The sequence below is a fragment of the Cnephaeus nilssonii genome, assembly GCF_951640355.1.
Source record: "Cnephaeus nilssonii genome assembly, chromosome: 9".
Taxonomy (NCBI): domain Eukaryota; kingdom Metazoa; phylum Chordata; class Mammalia; order Chiroptera; family Vespertilionidae; genus Cnephaeus; species Cnephaeus nilssonii.
In genome coordinates, this window is record NC_137080.1 from 39,639,162 (window position 1) to 39,658,280 (window position 19,119).

Here is a 19,119-nt window from a genome sequence, read left to right on the forward strand (position 1 = left end):
GCTATTTTGGATGGACGGAAGGACTTGAGTATTCACATATTTTAGCCTTGTGTTAAATGCGGTTATTAATCTCCGCTGTGGCTCTGACAAAGTTTAGAAGAACAAAGAGAACATAGATATAAAAACACTCTGAAAACCAGTGTTGTATTAAAATTATTCTGCGAAGGCAGGAGAGGGAGGCTGCCAGCAGGCTCCAGTGAGGCAGTGTCTCAGTATTTTTAAAACTCTCTGCTCTTACAGAACTGTCACGTTAACCTCCCAAACAGCAATGACTACGCGAAAGGCGCGAGGCTCCGTTCCAAGCGAGGAGCTGTGAACTTGCCAGGGCTTTGACCCCACACGCCTGCGCTCGCTCCGTCTGCGCAGGCGCTAGCGCGGCTCCGGCCTCCTCTCCGGGCCGGGCTGAACTCCGAGGGCGGAGGGCGGAGTGCGGGCCACGTGGGGTCCCGTGACGTCATCTCCGGGCGCCCCGGGTAACTGGACTCGGGGTGGGCTTCCAGGGCTCCGCGGCGCCGCCGGTGGTATTTGCGGGATCGCGGAGGGCGGAAGTGCAGCAGGGGCTCGGCTCCGACCACCTCGCCGGTACTTTCTGCGGCTGCGCGGCCTCTGGGGACTCCGGGCTCGCGCGTCTCTGCGGGACTGTGTGTCAAGTAACCCTGCGCCGCCGGCGGGCCGGAGCCGGGCACCGATCGTCTTCGCCGGTGCGGAAAGCCGGAGAAGGAGGAGCCGGCGCTTCTGGTAGGGTGTTTGTCAGTGTGTGTATGTGTGTGTGTGTGTCCCCCGCCCCCCGGAATGAAGACATGCCCGAAGGAGGAGGGCTGGGGAGGTGCCAGGTAGGTGTGGTAGAAGGAGGGGCGAATGGCGGGCTAGCGGAGCGCTCCCTCGGACGGCGGCGGTGGGTGAAGGTGGCTGCTCGCGGGGAGGTGGGGCTGGCCGGAGGGTGTAGCCTGTGCGCTCGCTCTCGGGGAATGCGTCTGTCTGTCCTTTGCTCAGCTGGGAAGCCCAGGCTCTAGTGTTTCGTTTAAAACCTGCACTTTTCGTGGAACAGTTGTTTAAATCAAACATTTCACAGGCGGTTCAATTCTGTCTGAATCCGGTGGGTATTTCCTCCAACTTACTTTCTCAACGGCATTCATTCAAGTCTCATTTTAATCATACTTAGTGTTAACAAAGCCATTTTTCTGATGGCAAAGTATTCTCACGAACTTTAATTTATACTTTGGATTATTTTCAAGTCATACCTCAAGGACTTGAGGAACCTGGGGAAACTGGGTTGGTTCTAGATTTTTATTGGGCGGGGGAGGGGGGTACAGCAGGTCTTCATCAAGAATCAGAATCCAGACACCATCATACAGCACTGAACTTCCAAGACCTTTGAGAATTCACTTGATAAATCACAAGTTTTGAGGACCGTGGGTAACTTTGATCTGAACTGAATTATTCGTGATTTCCATAGGAGTTGTTGGTTGAATTTTGGATTTGAAAGTAAAGATGTTGGGTTGAGTGTAGTAGTTGAGGGGAATTTCAGAATTTTGTACTAGATTTAAACATGTGCTTTGATTCTCAAATATGAGCTGGTTAAAAGTGGTGGGGAATTAACAGGATAGTATTATATGGATATACGTTTTTAGAATAATGTGTGCACTTCTAGTGTAGGTTAGCTTTATCAATTTAACAAATGAGTGCCTGTTATGAAACAGGCACTAAGCAAAAAGTAAACAAACAGAACAATGAACAAGACAATAAAAATCCCTGCCATCATGAAGTTCACCTTGGTGGGAGGAGGGAAGACAGTATAAAAATTAATTAAAATATATAGCATGTAGGGAGAAGTGCTAGAGAGAGAAATAAAGCAGTGAAGGGGAATGCTGGTGGTGTGCATAGGAAATTGCAGTGGTGGCCTTAGAAGAGATGATAGTTGGGCAGAGGCCTGAAAGTGATAAAGAAGGGTGCAGTATGGATGTAGTGGAAAGAGCCATCAGAGCAACCACAAAGTCCCTGAGGCAGCTAGTTTGGCTGGGACTGAGTGAGCAAGGGGGAAGAGAAGTAAAAAATAATCAGGTCAGAATGGGGCCAAGTGGCATATGGCCTTGTAGGACTTTGTAAGAACTTTAGTTTTTACTTTGAATGAGAATAAACTGATCTGACTGGTGTTTAAAAGGATCTTTCTGATCGCTATGTTGTCTGGTTGCAGCGAGGGCAGAAACGAGACCTATTGGCTGTTGCATTTTCCTAGGTTAAAGGTCACGGTGACTTGGATGGGTGGTAATAGTGGAGGTGGTGACAAATGGCAGATTTTTTTTTACTTGTGTCTGAGCTAGAGTCTTCAGATGTGAAGAGGGGTCAAGGATGACTCCAAAGTATAGATTGAGCCTGATCACTAAAGAATAGAACAATTAGCCCTTAGTAATTTTGGGTAGACCACAGAGTAATAGGGAGAACGGGGAGGAAGATCTGAAATCACTGTTTTGCAACATGTTAAATTTTCAAATGAAATGTCAATACACAGTAGTATATATGAAACTGGAGTTCAGAATATAAATGTGGGAATTGTTACTGTATAAGTGATATTTAAAGCCATGAGAATCCTCCACAAAGACATGGTTCAAGGACTGAGCCCTGGAGCCTTCAACTTTCGGAAGTAGGTAAGATTCTTCTAACTCCCCCAGGGTAGAGTGGGGCTACTCATTAAAATCCTTGTTGAGAACCCTTGATCTTGAGGAAAGGGGGGGGGGGGGGCGCGGAGGGAGAGGATGTGTGGGTGGGAGGTTATCAACCAAAGACCTTGTATTTAATCCTTGCACACAGACAATAAGGTGCTGAAGACCTGGCGGGGGGAAAGGGCTGGGGCAGGCTGGAGAGGAGTCAATGGGGGAAAAAAGGGGACATATATAATATCTTAAACAATAAAAAAAAATTTAAAAAAAGAACCCCTGGTCTTTAGATACAAGGTAGAAGAAAGTAGAAGCCAGGTTCTCAAAAGCCAGGTCCTTAGCTGAGAGAGAGTGAGGAATGAGAGATGTGAAAATTTGAGGAAAACAGAGTTATTAAATGGTTATGTAGGACACATAGGGAAGTGGAGGAACCAGTACTTAGGGCCCACTTTTGAGGTTAGTTGTGAATTTAAAGAGAGATCAACCAGCATAGTTATTATTTTTAGATGTTTACAAATTTACTGCTGGTAGGCATTTGATATTTTAAGTAATTTCTAGGTAGTTGGGGATTTTGTCAGCAAAATAGCTTCGGGTAATTGGTTAGCCTTTCTTGGTTTGTAGTGTGAAAGGGACTGTTAATTGTTCATTATATTTTTGCCATATTCACTATGCTATTTGTTAAATGTTGTTGATTGGGCATCTGCTCTGTTCCAGGCCCTGAATTAGATCTAGAGAACACAGTCATCAAGAAGTAGCGCCTGCCCTTCAGAAGCTTACTTCTAGTAGACTGCCTTACTTCTAGTAGACTGGGATTTCTGTGCTTCCAAAATGTTGCTTTCAAATTGGATGTATGATGATGATAGTGTAGTGTATGTATGAGAAGGAAAATCATTTTTCTAAAATAATGAAATTTGATTAATTTAAAGTGTGATTGTAGTGGTTGGGAAAGCATTTAAGTGGAAAAGTTTTTTAAGTAACTAGTATAACTTTTGGACTTATATATCCTCCTATATAATAAAAGGCTAATATGCAAATCGACTGAAAGGCGGAACGACCGGTTGCTATGATGTGCACTGACCACCAGGGGGCAAATGCTCAACACAGGAGCTGCCCCCTGGTGGTCAGTGCGCTCCCACAAGGGAAGTGCCACTCAGCCAGAAGCCAGGATGACTGCCTCTGTGGCAGCACTAAGGATGTCCGGCAGTAGGACGTCCCCTGAGGGCTCCCAGACTGCAAGGGGCGCAGGCTGGGCTGAGGGCCCTATCCCCCCTCCCCCCCCCGTACATGAATTAAGTGCACCGGGCCTCTAGTTTTATATATTTACTAGTGGCCCAGTGCACAAAATTCGTGCACGGGGGTGGGGTGTTCCTCAGCCTGGCCTGCACCCTCTCCAATCTGGGACCGCTCGAAGGATGTCCTACTTCCGGTTTATAGGGATCGGGCCTAAACTGGCAGTCGGACATCCCTCTCACAATCCGGGACTGCTGGCTCCTAACTGCTCACCTGCCTGCCTGCCTGCCTGATTGCCCCTAACCACTCTGCCTGCCGGCCTGCTCACCCCCAACTGCCCCCCGCGGCCGGCCTGCTCGCCCCTAAATGCCCCCCCGCCAGCCTGATCACCTCCAACTGCCCCCTGTGCCAGTGTGATCGCCTCCAACTGCCTCCCCTGCCGGCCTGCTCACCCCCTACTGGCCTGCTTGCCCCCACCTCTTCTCCCTACTGGCCTGCTCGCCCCCAACTTCCCCCCTGCTGGCCTGCTCACTCCAAACTGCACCCCCCCCCCCCCCCCCCCCGCTGTCCTGATCACCTCCAACTGACCTCCACTGACGGCCTTCTCGCCTCCAACTGGCCGCCCTGCTGGTCTGCTTACCCCCACGGCCCCACCCCCACCAGCCTGATCACCCACAACTGCCATCCCATCCTGGCTTGATCACCCACAACTGCCCTCCCCTCTTGGCCTCTAACCGCCTCTACCTCGGCCCCGCCACCATGGCTTTGTCCAGAGGAATGTCCGGAAGGTCTCCTGGAAGGTCTCCCAGTCTAATTAGCATATTACTCTTTTATTAGTATAGATAGAGGCCTGGTGCACGGGTGGGTGCCAGCTGGTTTGCCCTGAAGGGTGTCCCGGATCAGGGTGGGGGTCCCGCTGGGGTGCCTGGCCAGCCTGGATGAGGGGCTGAGGGCCATTTTCAGGCTGGCCACAGCCCTTCAGGGTGGGGGGTCCCGTTGGGGTGCCTGGCCAGCCTGGGTGAGGGGCTGATGGCTGTTTGCAGGCTGGCCACAGCCCCTGGCGACCCAAGCTTCCAGCCCCTCCTTTTTTGCTTTTTTTTTTTTTCCACCTCCTTGAGTGGAGGCCAGGGCCGGCTGGAAGCAAGTATCTGGGATTTATTTATCTTGTATAATTGAAACTTTGTAGCCTGGAGCGGAGGCCAGGGCCGGCCAGGGTGGGCGGGAAACTTGGTTTCCTCCATCGCCTGGGGCAACCCAAGCCTCCTGCTCACTCCAGCTCTGTGGCCACGGATATCTTGTTTGGGTTAATTTGCATACTCACTCCTGATTGGCTAGTGGGTGTGGCCTGTGGGCATAGCAGAGGTATGGTCGATTTGCATGTTTCTCTTTTATTAGATAGGATGTATACTTGCCAGTTGTTCAACAAAAATTCCAGAGCCTGCTATGTCCTAATTATGCTACTGTTGTGGGTGCAAAGGTATCCAGTGTCTGCTGTCAAGGAACTCTCAGTTCCCTATAGGGAGAGGCAAGAGACAGCTAAGATGAACCTATCTGCAATGAATGGTTATAACATGCTATTGTAGAAGTAATTAAATTGGAGGTTGCTTAGCTGACTTTTTTTTTAGGTGTTTAATCCATCATCTTTATTCAGAATTAGCTGACTCTTAAAAAAGATTGAGTGTGGCAAAAAGAGGAGGGAAAGGAAGCTCAAGTAGAGGGACCATGGAAGCACAAAGAAACCATATAGTAAATATTTTTCCATTTATTGAGTGGTAACCAGGTGCTAAACACCCAAGAGCCCTCTGACATTAGAAGTATCTTCAGTTTACAGATAGGAGGTTCAGAGATGTCAGATTTGTTGTCTAAGGACACAGCTTATAGGTGGAAGTCAAGGTTTAAACCCATGTCAGTCTGATTTCAAACCCCTTAACTACCTACCTTACTCTATTGTCTGCTGTCAGCATCTAAATCTTCTCTGTCCTGTTCTTTGTTCCTCAGCCAGATTTTCACCAACTTCTATTCTTCCTTGGAAAGACCTCATATCTCTCTCTCATTGCACTGCTACCAGCCTAGGTCAGGCACTCCTTATTATATGCCCTAGTTACTGAGATTGCTTCCTGGCTATATTCTCTCTGACTTAGAATTTCCTTTTGTGCACTGCTACCAGTTGTTTTTATTTTATTACAAAACTTTACAGGTTCTCTAGGCTTATTGCATGAGATTTGAGAACTCAAAATATTCCATTTGGTATGCCTCATGATCTAGTCTCAGTTTACTTTTACAGATATGATGTTAAAAGAATAGTAATTTATTTCTCAGCACTTCCAATACCATGTCAACCACTATAGATTTTTTTTCCAGAATAGCTTGGTAGACTTAGGAAATTGAGGCTTAGTGAAGTAAAGTGATTTGCCCAGGATCTATGTGTGATATTGACTTTTCACAATGTCATCTCTTTAATTATCTGCTTCTTCCAACCCAGAGTTTTCCTAAAATGTTAGCACATATACTGCTTCTGCTCATTTCCTGCCTTTGTCGATGCTAGTTTGCCATAAGTAAACTTCTTCTCTTTGCCGGTCCATATTCTACCCATTCTTCAATTTCCATATCTTTTAAAATTCTCCTCTGAACACTAAAGGTTATATTAATATTTTATTTATTCCCTCCTCTCCTTTCTGAAAGTAACATTTCATTATAACCCATTTAGGGGTTGGAAGCACACTGGCAATCAGTATGGTGTGGTGGAAAGAATATGACATTAGAAATCAGAGATAAAAAAAATCTTTATTATAAGCTTACTAGAGGCTCAGTGCACGAAATTCATGCACTTTGGGGGTAGCCATCAGCCTGACCTGCGCCCTCTTGCAGTCGGACATCCCTAGCGCTGCCGCGGAGGCGGGAGAGGATCCCGCCACTGCCGCTGTGCTTACCATCCATGAGCCCGGCTTCTGGCTGAGTGGTGCTCCCCATGTGGGAGTGCACTGACCACCAGGGGGCAGCTCCTGCGTTGAGCGTCTGCCCCCTGGTGGTCAGTGAGCATCATAGCGACTGGTCGTTCTGCTGTTTAGTTGATTTGCATATTAGCCTTTTATTATACAGGATAAGTGCTATAGTAGAGGAAAATAAAGGTACAGTGAAGAAACAGGTTCTACCTGAATCATGCATTGAAGAAAGGGTATTTGAGCTGGATCCTGAAGGATGTCTAAGTTGAAAAGACAGTGGAGAAGGCTGCTTTAGGGTAAGGAACCACCAGCATGAGCATAGCCATGGAAAGGATATGAGAGTGCATGGTATGTTTAGTAGATTTAGATATATTACCTTCTGGGTAATACCTAAGGTTTTAAAAAGTTGTTACCACCATCATTATCATCTTGTATGCCCTTGGCACCTGCCACAGAGCTGGGCATATCAGATGATCAAATATTTATTGACTTTATATTGAGGGCTATTAGCAATGTTCAATGCATAATTTTTAGTTATTTTCCTTTACTCTTCTAATTCTTGCTTACATTATACACATAATGCTTTTGATTATTCTTAGTTCTTGAAGTCTCTAGGACTTTTAAACATTTTTTTGAGACATGGTCTTGTTATGTAAATTATGATAGATACACTTTTAGTATTATAGGCATAGCTCTAAGTACTTTACTTGTATTAATTTAATTTTTATATATTTTATGTGGTAAGTGATGTTCTCATTTTACAGATGAGAAAACTGAGAGAAGTTACTTTGAGGTATCATAGTAAGTGCTGGAGCTAGGTTTTTTTGTTGTTTTTTTAAAAAATATATTTTATTGATTTCACAGAAAAGGAGAGGGATAGAGAGAAACATCAATGCAAGAGAAACATCAATCAGCTGTCTCATGCATGCCCCCTACTGCGGATCGAGCATGCAACCAAGGTACATGGCCTTAACCAGATCAAACCCGGGACCCTTCAGTCCCTGGGCCAATGTTTGATCCACTGAGCCAAACCAGTTAGGGCTGGAGCTAGGTTTTTTTTTCTTTTTTTAAAAAAATTGTATTTCAAGAAAAACTATCTTAAATATAATAATGTTACATGCAATAAACATTAATATCTCAAGAAAAGTGATTTTAAATATGATAATGTTACATGCAATAAACACCCATTATTCAAGAAAAATGATCTTACATATAATATTACATGCAATATACATTAATATTTCAAGAATAAAAGGATTTTTAATATAATAATATTACCAAAACTGTACTAACATAGTATGATATCACAAAAGTTGTAGGAAATATTAAAAATCTGCAAATAACAGGATTACTTCTATTATATTCTAGAATATTTTTCTTCCTTCTGGCTCTATTTTTGTTCATCACTTTATGTTGTTCATTATATTCCACAAATGAGTGAGATCATATGATATTTATCTTCCTCTGACTTGCTTATTTCGCTTAGCATGATTCTTTTAAAGTCTATTTTGTTGGATATGAGTATTGTTATTCCAGCTTTTTTTTTTTCTATCCCATTTGCATGGAAATTTTTTTCCATCCTTTCACTTTCATCCTGTGTGTGTCTTTTGTTTTGAGGTGGGTCATGTTTTTGTATCCATTCAGCTACCCTACACCTTTTGATTGGAATATTTAATCCATTTACATTTAGGGTTATTATTGAGAGGTACTTATTTATAGCCATTTTAATTCTGTATGGCTAGGTTTCTCTGTTTCTTCTTCTCAGCAATCCCTTACAGCAATCCATTTGGCATTTCTTGTAATGCTGGCTTGGTGGTGATGCAGGAGGCAGCTGATCAGTGATTCTCTCTCATCATTGATGTTTCTATCTCTGTCTCCCTCCCTCTTCCTCTCTGAAATCAATAAAAATATGTATTTAAAAAAATATATATAGGGCAGGGATAATCCCCAGTGTGGGGTATGCAGGAGGCAGCTGATCAGTGATTCTCATCATTGATGTTTCTATCTCTGTCTCCCTCCCTCTTCCTCTCTGAAATCAATAAAAATATGTATTTAAAAAGATATATATAGGTCAGGGATAATTGGGATATGTTGGTGTTGCACTCTGGGAACCTTAGGACATCAGTGAAGAGTTCACTTTAGATAGGCTTGAAAATGATGTATCTATAGTTTCACTGTGGCTGTGGCTCATTAGTTAGCCTACATTGTAATTTTGAATTGGTTACATCTATGATCCCTTTAAATAAGTAATAGCTCTGCATTTAGAATTTGTTGCACTGATTTGGGCATTCATTTTTTCCTAAAATCTTCCTTTGTTTCAGAGCAAGTCATTCATCCTTGCAAGGATCTGATTAATGCTCCTCATTTTATTTTCAGTTTAGCTTTGGTTGAAAAAAGAATTTAGCCTATATGTACTGCTTTAACCACTGGAAGAATGACAGATGACAAAGATGTGCTTCGAGATGTGTGGTTTGGTCGAATTCCAACTTGCTTCACCCTGTATCAGGATGAGATAACTGAACGGGAAGCAGAACCATATTATGTAAGTATGTTGATGGTGGCAAATGGGATATCTAACTTTGTTCATTTTTATAAACAAAACTCTAAAAACCTGGAGGCTATTGTTCAACATTTTTTATACAATTAATACATGCTTATTATGGAAAATTAGAAAACACAGATCAGCAAAACAAATGAAATTAAAATTGCCTCTATTTTTACCACCCAGAGGGGAAAAACACGGTTGACATGTTGTTATGGGACCTTCTTGACTTTGTTTTTCTTATGCACATATGCATATATTGATGATGGAATCAGAAGTTATGTGCTGTTTTTCTTTTAACAGGAAGCTGTTTTAAAAATAATACATTCAGATTTGATTTTTTTGTCTTGAGGTGGTTCCAAGCAACTATTTGACAAATTCTTTATCATAGCTCAGTGAACATATGAACATATGTATATGCTTTTTCACATGTCAATGAGCTACTCTATATTATATAAAATACTAGTGGCCCAGTGCATGAAATTTGTGCACAGGGGTGTGTGTGGGGGGGTGTCCCTCAGCCCGGCCTGCACCCTCTTCAATCTGGGACCCCTCGAAGGATGTCCTACTGCCAGTTTACAGGGATTGGGCCTCAACCGGCAGTCGGACTTCCCTCTCGCAATCTGGGACTGCTGGCTCCTAACCGCTCACCTGCCTGCCTGATTGCCTCTAACCACTATGCCTACCAGCCTGCTCGCCCCCAACTGCCCCCTGTGCCAGCGTTCTCACCCCCAACTGCCCCCCCCCGCCAGCCTGCTCACCCCCAACTGCCCCCCCCTCCCACTGGCCTGCTCACTCCAAACTGCCCTCCCCCATTCTGATGACCTCCAACTGACCCCCACTGACGTCCTGTTCGCCCCCAACTGGTCTGCTTACCCCCAACGGCCCCGTCCCCCACCAGCCTGATCACCCACAACTGCCCTCCCCTCTTGGCCTCTAACCGCCTCTACCTCGGCCCCACTACCATGGCTTTGTCCAGAAGAACGCCTGGAAGGTCTCCTGGAAGGTCTCCCAGTCTAATTAGCATATTACCCTTTTATTAGTATAGATATTATTTAGTAACATAAATTGCTGTAAGTAGACTTGTGGTTTGAGTTATTATCTGTTCTAAAAAAGAATATCAATATATTCTGAATTTAGCCTGTTGTGTTTTTTTTTTCTGAGTGCACGTATAATCCAAACCTAAGCATCTGTCAAAAATAATAGTGTCCTGCCTATTTACTGAATAGCACCTAATAGGCATAGACATTCTCGGTTGTCATTATTTGAGTTTTTTTCTTTTTGTGTCTCATGTATACGTAATATCATTTACCCAGGAGGTTCTGGAAAAGTGGAAAATGTCTATATGATTCTGGACTATTCCTTGTTTCACCTTCATAAAGCTTGCCCTTTGCATTTTCACTTGTCTGTCTGGGAGGCAGCACTGCTCCTAAGCCTGCTTGAGCGATGGGAAGTCAGACTGCTGGAAATCTCAACAATTTTCTTTTCTGTCTTTAGAAAAACTTATGTAATTAAAACCAAAATATGGCCATAGTTTATTTTTAGAAGAATTTTATTTGTTAGATATATTTTTCCTCTAATTCTTCTATATGGGTTAGGATAGCATTTTTGTTTTATTTCCAAACTAGATTTATCTATTTTAATTAAAATTTTTAACCTTGAATAGCTTTCTAATAGTGCCTAAACAAAGGAAAATATGTGTCTAGTTGGTCAAAGTGGCAAAAACTGAAAACTATATTATTTACGTCTGTTTACTTTTGAATCAGAATATGATGTTTGAACCTGGCTGGTGTGGCTCTGTGGTTGAGCATCGACCTATACATCAGGAGGTTGCCAGTTGGATTTCCAGTCAGGGCACATGCCTGGATTGTGGGCTCCCCAGTAGGTGGCGTGCAGGAAGGGACATGGGACATATTTTATGATCCATTTACTTTTTAAGATATGCTTTTATTGATTTGTGAGAGAGCGGGGGAGAGAGAGAGAAACATCAATGAGAGAGAAACATCAGTGGGCTGCCTCCTGCATGCCCCCTACTGGGGATCGAGCCCACAACCAGGGCATGTGCCCTGCCTTGGAATCAAACCAGTGACCTCTTGGTGCGTGGGGTGACACTGAACCAATTGAGCCACATGGCCAGGGCTTATGATCTATTTCTATGAGGTACCTAGAATAGTCTAAATCAAAAGACAGAAAGTAGAAAAGTGATTACCTAGGGCCAGGGGGGAGAGAAAAATGGGGAAATTATTGTTTAATAGGTATAGAATTTGAGTTTGAGATGATGAAACATTCTGGAGAATGGATAGTGTTCATGCACAACAGTGTGAATGTATTTGATGTCGCTGAACTATACACTTAAAAATGGATAATAGGGAAAATTTTATGCTAGGTATATTTTACCAGTATTTAAAAAAATTAAAGTAAACCAGTGAGATGCACCTATGAAAAAAGAGTGGTACAATCTGGATGTACAAGGCAGGATGATGTGTTTTTGCTGTTATTTTCTTTTCATTTTTACCTATTTATTTACTAGATACTTATTTAAAATTTACTGGATAAATTGTATCTAATATAGTCATTCTTAAGTCATAGAGTTATTTTTTAGAGTTACTGTAGATATTTATATGTTATAGATTATTACTACCATAGGCCAATTTGGAACAGAAGATTCTAAGTACACTTCCCTGTAGATTCCATCTTAAGGAGAGGCATTCTTTATTAATTAATGTTTTTGGCCTTTTGTCCCACTTTAACCTTTGACATCTCTGATTCGCACAGCAAATATTTATTGTGTGCCTTCTATAATGTTGTGGGCATTGGGACTGTAGCAGTGAACAAAACACAAATATTCCTGTCTTAATGGAGCTTACATTCTAATGTTCTTCATTTCCTTATTGTAAAGAAGATTTTGTTTCATGAAAATCATTTGAGAATTTTTCAGCAACTTTGATTAAACCATAAGCATGTAGTACCATACTCCCTAAAATCAGGAGCTGATGTCCATACTCATTAGTCCTAATATGTCTTTCTTCTTACAATCTCCATAGGTTAATATAATTCTCTACAGAACAGATTATTATTATTATTATTAAATGTCCAACAGACATTTTAAGTTAAAGTTTAGAGTTACAGAGCTTATTCGACTGATAGATTATATGTATTTATTTATTTTTAAATGGCTAAGTTACCATGTTGTTTTAACTTCTTAGAGACTGTCCATGTTACACCTATATTTGATGCTGTTATTTCTGACTCTAATGAATCTTTTCTTTGCCATTTATGTAATAGAATATGATTTTGGAAAGTTATTTAAACTATATAAAATAGAAGTGGTACTATTTCCTGTAAACAACGAGTGCTTTTCCTTATACTGGTGTTAGTTCCCTTTTTCTTTTCTTTCCTATCACATTCTAGTTGTTTCTTTATAAAAGAGGACCGTATGTTCTTTTGAATCCACAATAATACCCAACAGCTTGTTCATAGTATTAGTACCATCTATTCCATACTGGAGCATGCCTCCCACACCCTCATTCTCTGTAGTCCCTAGGATCACTGTCATGTTCTCTTACCTACTTAGAGCCTGTTATCTTGAGCTTCAGTGATTAAATATCACTTCCTTTAACCAGAATATTTCCCTTTGTATATATACTCACAGCCCAGTAGTTCTACTTGATTTACTGATCAGAAGACATAACCTTAAATAAGCAGTATGAAAAAAGATGCAGTTAGACACACAAAAGCAGCTGTAAAAGTGTATCAAAACAATTTTATTAGCAAAAGAAAACAGAAGCTTAGGAAAGCAAGAAATGGCTAGAGGGACTATACTGCAAAGGAGGAAAAGACATGAATTCTCACCAGTGTTCTTTCATTTATCTTATGTTTTCTTTCTGAGTACCTCTACTGGGGGAGGGGGTGGGGGGGAAACAGTGATGGCTTTTGAACTAATCCAGTTGAGGCTTTACATAGCCCAATATTCCCTCCCAAACTCTTCTCTCCAAAGTTCAAGGCCCAACCTACATAAGGATAGGGTTGAGGGAGTTGACAGTGGTAGGATCACCAGGCAACCAGCATTATACTTAAGCTTGTACTTTATTGCACTTTAAAGATTTACATGTGTAGCTCAAAAGTCAGTCATTTAACCATCTCTCTTTGATTTCTTCATTAATCATCAAAATCTGTTCTGCCTGATCTTCAGACCTTCCTCACTTTTCCATTTCTTGATCCCCATCATCTCCTCATGTAATATTTCCTTAACAGATAGCCTGTCTATAATCTCCTTTTAGTCTTTTATGTACAAGTGCTAGAATGTTCCTCAAATACTGTTTCTCATCATGCCATTCTTTTATTCATGGTATCGTAGTGGCCCCTGTTGTTCATCAAATGAAAATTTCTAGTTGACTTTTAAAGATCTGTTGCTGCCATGAATATTTTTTGTAAGTAGTTATAAAAATACTCATTTTTTAAACTTCTACTTTAGCCTCATATAGAGGACAGATTATGTCTTTGTCTTGGTATTCACCATTGCAACTAATCTAATACACAGTAGATTTTCAAAACATGAGAGAGCAGTTGAGAAGTCCTGATTGATCAGTCAAGGTATTCAGTAGGACTGAGTTGATTATGCTCTCAGAACAGTTTAATTATTTTTATAGTTCAAGTTGATTCATATTTTTAAGTTAAAGTTGCTTGAAATACTAAGTATCCTAAATAGTATGGCATTTGGTTACATTGTTCTTTTATTTGGAGGAAATTATAGAAAAAGTATACTTAGATTTGTGTTGCTTATTCTAGGCATTTATGCTATAAGCTGTACTTAATGATCTCATAAGAAATTTTTAAACATCTTAACCTTTAGCCTTTGATTTGTGTGGAATATTAAAAATAATGCAGAGAACATGGTTGTTTTTCCTTAAAATTCAAAAACTTATTTTAATAGTAAATAAATATGGTTTTACAAATTTTCATTTCAGTTACTTTTGCCAAGAGTAAGTTATTTGACGTTGGTAACTGACAAAGTGAAAAAGCACTTTCAGAAGGTTATGAGACAAGAAGACATTAGTGAGATATGGTTTGAACATGAAGGCACGCCACTGAAATGGTGAGTGAATTTTTCTGCATTATTAAGCATTGAGTATATGCTAACCTTAAGAAGGTATAGTGCCCTGAAGCAGTTTTTAACAACTTCTGTAAAGAAAGAAATCACTGGCCTAGCTCATATAACACAGTACATTTTAAACTATTATTAGACTATTTTATGGAAAATATTTCTGCCTCCCATTTGGATTCATGGGAGATGGATAGATTTGTATATTTTTAATAGATTTTTATATGGTATAATAATATATTTGTTTATGGGTTTTTGTTGTTTTTCAAATATATTTAAAACCCCTTAATAAATAAGTCACTCTGTGACACTATTCAATTTTGTTTCTATCTCCAAAATCTTTATAGATCTTTATATATAAGCATGATTATCTCCAATGGCATCTTTCAAACCGATGGCCACATTTAGTTGATCACTATGCCATAGGCACATTTTATCTAGCCTTGGTTTAGTATTTAAAGTATATTGATTTCCTTTTTATGTGAAAAATAATTTTGGTATTATATTATTTTTTAAGAATTATATTGAAAATAATCCTGAATGAATCTGTGTTTATCCATATACAGATGATGTATTTTATACTTCCTCTATTATTGGGAGTTTTGTTTGTTGTGCTTCCAAACATATTTAATGAAACTGGAGAAATTGCAGAGAGAAGAATATGAAAAAGTGGTTATAAGTGTTGAAATGCTGCCAAGTGGATACAAACTGAATCAAAATATAAATGAAATATGAAGAGTAGAAACAGGTTAAAAATGGACTTATTCTCTGAATATGAGACTATTAAAATGAGTTTTAAAAGTGACTTAAATAAGAGGAAGCTGGTAGGTGTTTAATAAGTGTGGCTGAATTTAAGGATTGTTTAGAAATAAGGAGTGAACTTTTGGAATTCACCTTGTGCTCATGAGTAAATTTTTTGTAATAGTGTAGACATATATAGGATGATATTTCATATTACTCGTCACATCTCTACCATTTTGAGGTGGTTCTGGGACAGGATGACAAAGTTCCTTAAAATTTTTTTTAATCAAAACAATGATGACCTTGCCCTGGCTGGTGTGGCTCAATTGGTTGGAGCAGGCGTCCTCAAACTACGGTCTGCGGGCCACATGCAGGTGTTTTTGCCGTTTTGTTTTTTTACTTCAAAATAAGATATGTGCAGTGTGCATAGGAATTTGTTCATAGTTTTTTTAAACTATAGTCCGGCCCTCCAGCGGTCTGAGGGACAGTGAACTGGCCCCCTGTTTAAAAAGTTTGAGGACCCCTGTGTTGGAGCATTGTTCTCTGCACTGAAGGGCCATGGGTTTGATTCCCAGTCAGGGCACATACCTGGGTTGCAGGTTCGGGGCACGTATGGGAGGCAACTGATTGATGTTTCTCTCTCTCTCTCTCTCTCTCTCTCTCTCTCTCTCTCTCTCTCTCTCTCTCTCTCTCCCCCGTCCCCCTCCCTCCCTCCCTCCCTCCTTTCCTCCCTCTCTCTGTTTCGCTCGCCCTCCCTCCCTCCCTCCCTCTCTCTGTTTCGCTCTCCCTCTCTCCCTCTCTCCCTCTCTCCCTCTCTCCCCATTTCCCCCTTTCTCTCTAAAATCAGAGGAAACATATCCTCGGGTGAGGATTAAAAAAAACCCCACACAAAACCAATACTACTGAGCTTTATGATCATATATCAGATTCATGACTTGAATAGTTCTAGACCTCAGGCAAGATAGATAATTAGTGTTTTTTTTTCGGGGTCTTTTTATTTCTCAGAAGAATTGGAGGTTTTGGAATGGGAAGGTGGCTTAAAAGAAGTATAAGAGGAGCAAGGATCAGGAGAGTAGTGGGAAAGGAGAGAGGGGGAAAGATTGTAGGTGAGTAATAATAAGACATAGCTATGTTCTTGACAGATCTATCTGTATTCTAATTGGATATTGTAATTGCATTGTTTATGTGTATTTGTTATAGATTATTGTAAGAACCTGTGTGATTGACACCAGGCTTTGCTATTTTAACCATTGTAGAGCAGTATTTCTCAACAAGGGCCCTATTGACACTTTGACCTAATTCTTTGTTGGGGGAGGGCTACCCTGTACATCGTAGGATTTTTAGCAGCAGCCCTTGCCTCTACCTACTAGCACCAATAAACATTCCCTCTAGTCATGATAATAGTGCTTTTCGTGAGGTGTAAAACCATCCTCCAATTGAGAAATCCTAGAAAAGATGGGAAACCTCAATTTAGCTTTTATAGTAAATGATTGTTAAGTTATCATCCGTCAGATGTTGTTTTAATCTGTCCTGTGTGGAGGCTATTTTTGTATTTGATATCATTTGTATTCTATTGGTTTATATTCTACATATGCTATCAATAAATAATATTTGGGCCCATATATCACTGTTAATACAGAGTAATATTTTTGGCATAAATATATCATGTTCCTACTTTGTCAGTATTTATCCCTTTGAATGTCTTATTAAACAGTGGAATTATTTCCCCTTTTAGAGAACTTATATGAAAGTAATCGTGTTCATGAATCTTTGTTCATTTTAGTTTTTGGGGTGTTAACTTTTTATGTATGCTACCACTTGCATAGTTATGTCTTGCTTGCTGTAAGCTCATTGTATTTAATGGCTTTAGGTACACTTTCCTTTAGTACGGTTAAGTACTCCATATAAAGAAGGAATAACTTTCAGAGGCATGAGTATAATCTAGGACTTCTGGGCTAAGTCTTGATCCTTTCTCTCATTGTTCCCAACAATAGCAGTTTTTTCCTGTGTTAAAAGAATTATCTTCCTGGAAATAGGCTATCAGTAAATACCTGCCATTTAATTAAGCAGTAAGCCTTATAGGATAGGGTAATCATTTCAGCAGCTACTACTGAAGCTTTCTAGGACTTGGGCTTTTGAGAACATACAAGTATCTTAAGAGTAGAGGAGCATTTATTTGAGTAGGATGATAGCATCTTTCTTATACTTGACGAGAGGCCCAATGCACGAAATGGTGCATGGGTAGGGTCCCTAGGCCTAGCTGGCGATCAGGGCCGATCTGTGGGGTAACTGGCGGGGCGACGGGTGGAGGAGGGGCACTGGTACCCACCTTGGCTGGCCTGGCGCTGGCCCCCCCTTCCCCTGCCACCACTGTTGGTCGCCTCCCTCTGTGGGGCGACTGGCAGGATGATTGGGTGGCCCCCCACTGGCACCCACCTTGGCTGGCCTGGGGCCTGCCGGCCTGGGGCAGCTCCTGCATTGAGCGTCTGCCCCCTGGTTGTCAGTGCACATCATAGCTACCGGTCATTCCACTAGTTGTTCTGCTGTTCGGTCTATTTGCATATTAGGCTTTTATTATATAGGATTCTTTGGAGTTTTAAATAAATTCAAGTGAGAAAGTAAATTAAACACCAGTTTAGACAACTTATTTTAAAAAATGAAAGCATGAATTGCTATTCCTTTTCCCTTTACAAGTCCTTTTCCCATTTGTACTTATTGTTTTTATAATTGTTTAAATATCTGCATGATATGCTTAAGCTGGGGCTTTGTACCTTAAGCAGTAGCATGTGAGATATGCTAAGTCAATGTTTGTTTAAGGAATGGATGAATCTAAATTAGTCTCTTTTATTGAGAAAACTGAGAAAGCTAAAATAAATAAAATAACTTGTGCAAATAAGCAAGTAGGACCAGATTTTGAGAGTCTTATTAGTTCAGGGCTCTTTCCACGACACTTGCTGATATTCTATTTGTCAGTTGTTTTCTCCAATTCTGTATATTTTTTCTAATTGTTTATGTTAATTTGTCCAGATTAGAGTAGCAGAATATTTAAGAGCAGAGTCATACACTTAATGAGTACTTAATATGTTGTTGATTTGTAGAGAGATTCCAAGGAGGTTTTATCTGATTGATGCTTTAGCCTCTACAGTCTTTTGTCTGTTTAACTTTTTAAAATCACTTGGGAAGAGGAAAGGGCTGATCTAACTCAAATGTAAGGATATTAGTGGGTTTCTTTTTAAGAGTGATTTGAGTTGATTAGTCAGCAGAGGGTGCTCTAACATTGCATTTTTAGGAGTGAAGTTTCTTGTACCATACATAACTCAAGTGTTCAAAATTTGTTTGTTACTTTTATATTACTTATTTTAAGAGAATAGTTCTTCTGAAGAATACTTCATAGTATACCCTAATACTGGTTTAGATTTTAGGTCTTCTGATACAAAACTTAGAAAAGCTTCTCTTTTTGTCAACTATAAAACAAGTCTCTCTAATGGGATATTATTTTGTGTAAATTGACTTATTTTCAGGACTTGTTGAAAGTAAGAAATTGAAACGTTTGAATTAAATAAAGAAGCAAATACTAATGTTGATTTTAAGCATAGATGTAGTAGAATGACCCAGAATTTAATAGTGTACCTAGGTGATTTCAAAAGTAAATTTTAACACAACAACTTTAACATCTTAATCATAAATATTATGAAGGCACTTCTCCATTCTAATCATTTTTCTAAGATTGTAAATTTTTAGAATTTTATAAATTATTCTGTAAACTAGATATTTGAAATGTGGATTACTTATAGCATTTTATACATGCAATAGTCCATTGGTTATTTTTGTACTTTTTTGTACATAAGAACAGGCTTAGAAAGCTGTAAAACACAGTGCTAGTCTACAGTTGTTTGTGCCATGGATAAA

General features: G+C 40.5%; 1 protein-coding gene across 7 annotated transcripts in view; it reads left to right on the forward strand.

The window, feature by feature from the left end:
• Positions 1–453: 453 nt before the first annotated feature.
• ATG5 (autophagy related 5) overlaps positions 454–19,119 on the forward strand; it is a 194,588-nt gene continuing 175,922 nt past the window's right edge. For 6 of the 7 annotated variants that reach the window (XM_079781132.1, XM_079781135.1, XM_079781131.1 and 3 more), the window contains exons 1-3: positions 454–738; positions 9,203–9,368; positions 14,336–14,463. In XM_079781132.1, the coding sequence (XP_079637258.1) occupies positions 9,261–9,368; positions 14,336–14,463 (236 nt within the window). In that variant the 5' untranslated portion in view covers positions 454–738; positions 9,203–9,260. Of the gene's footprint in view, positions 739–9,202; positions 9,369–14,335; positions 14,464–19,119 lie in introns of those variants that run through there. The other variant, XM_079781136.1, reaches the window with a different exon arrangement.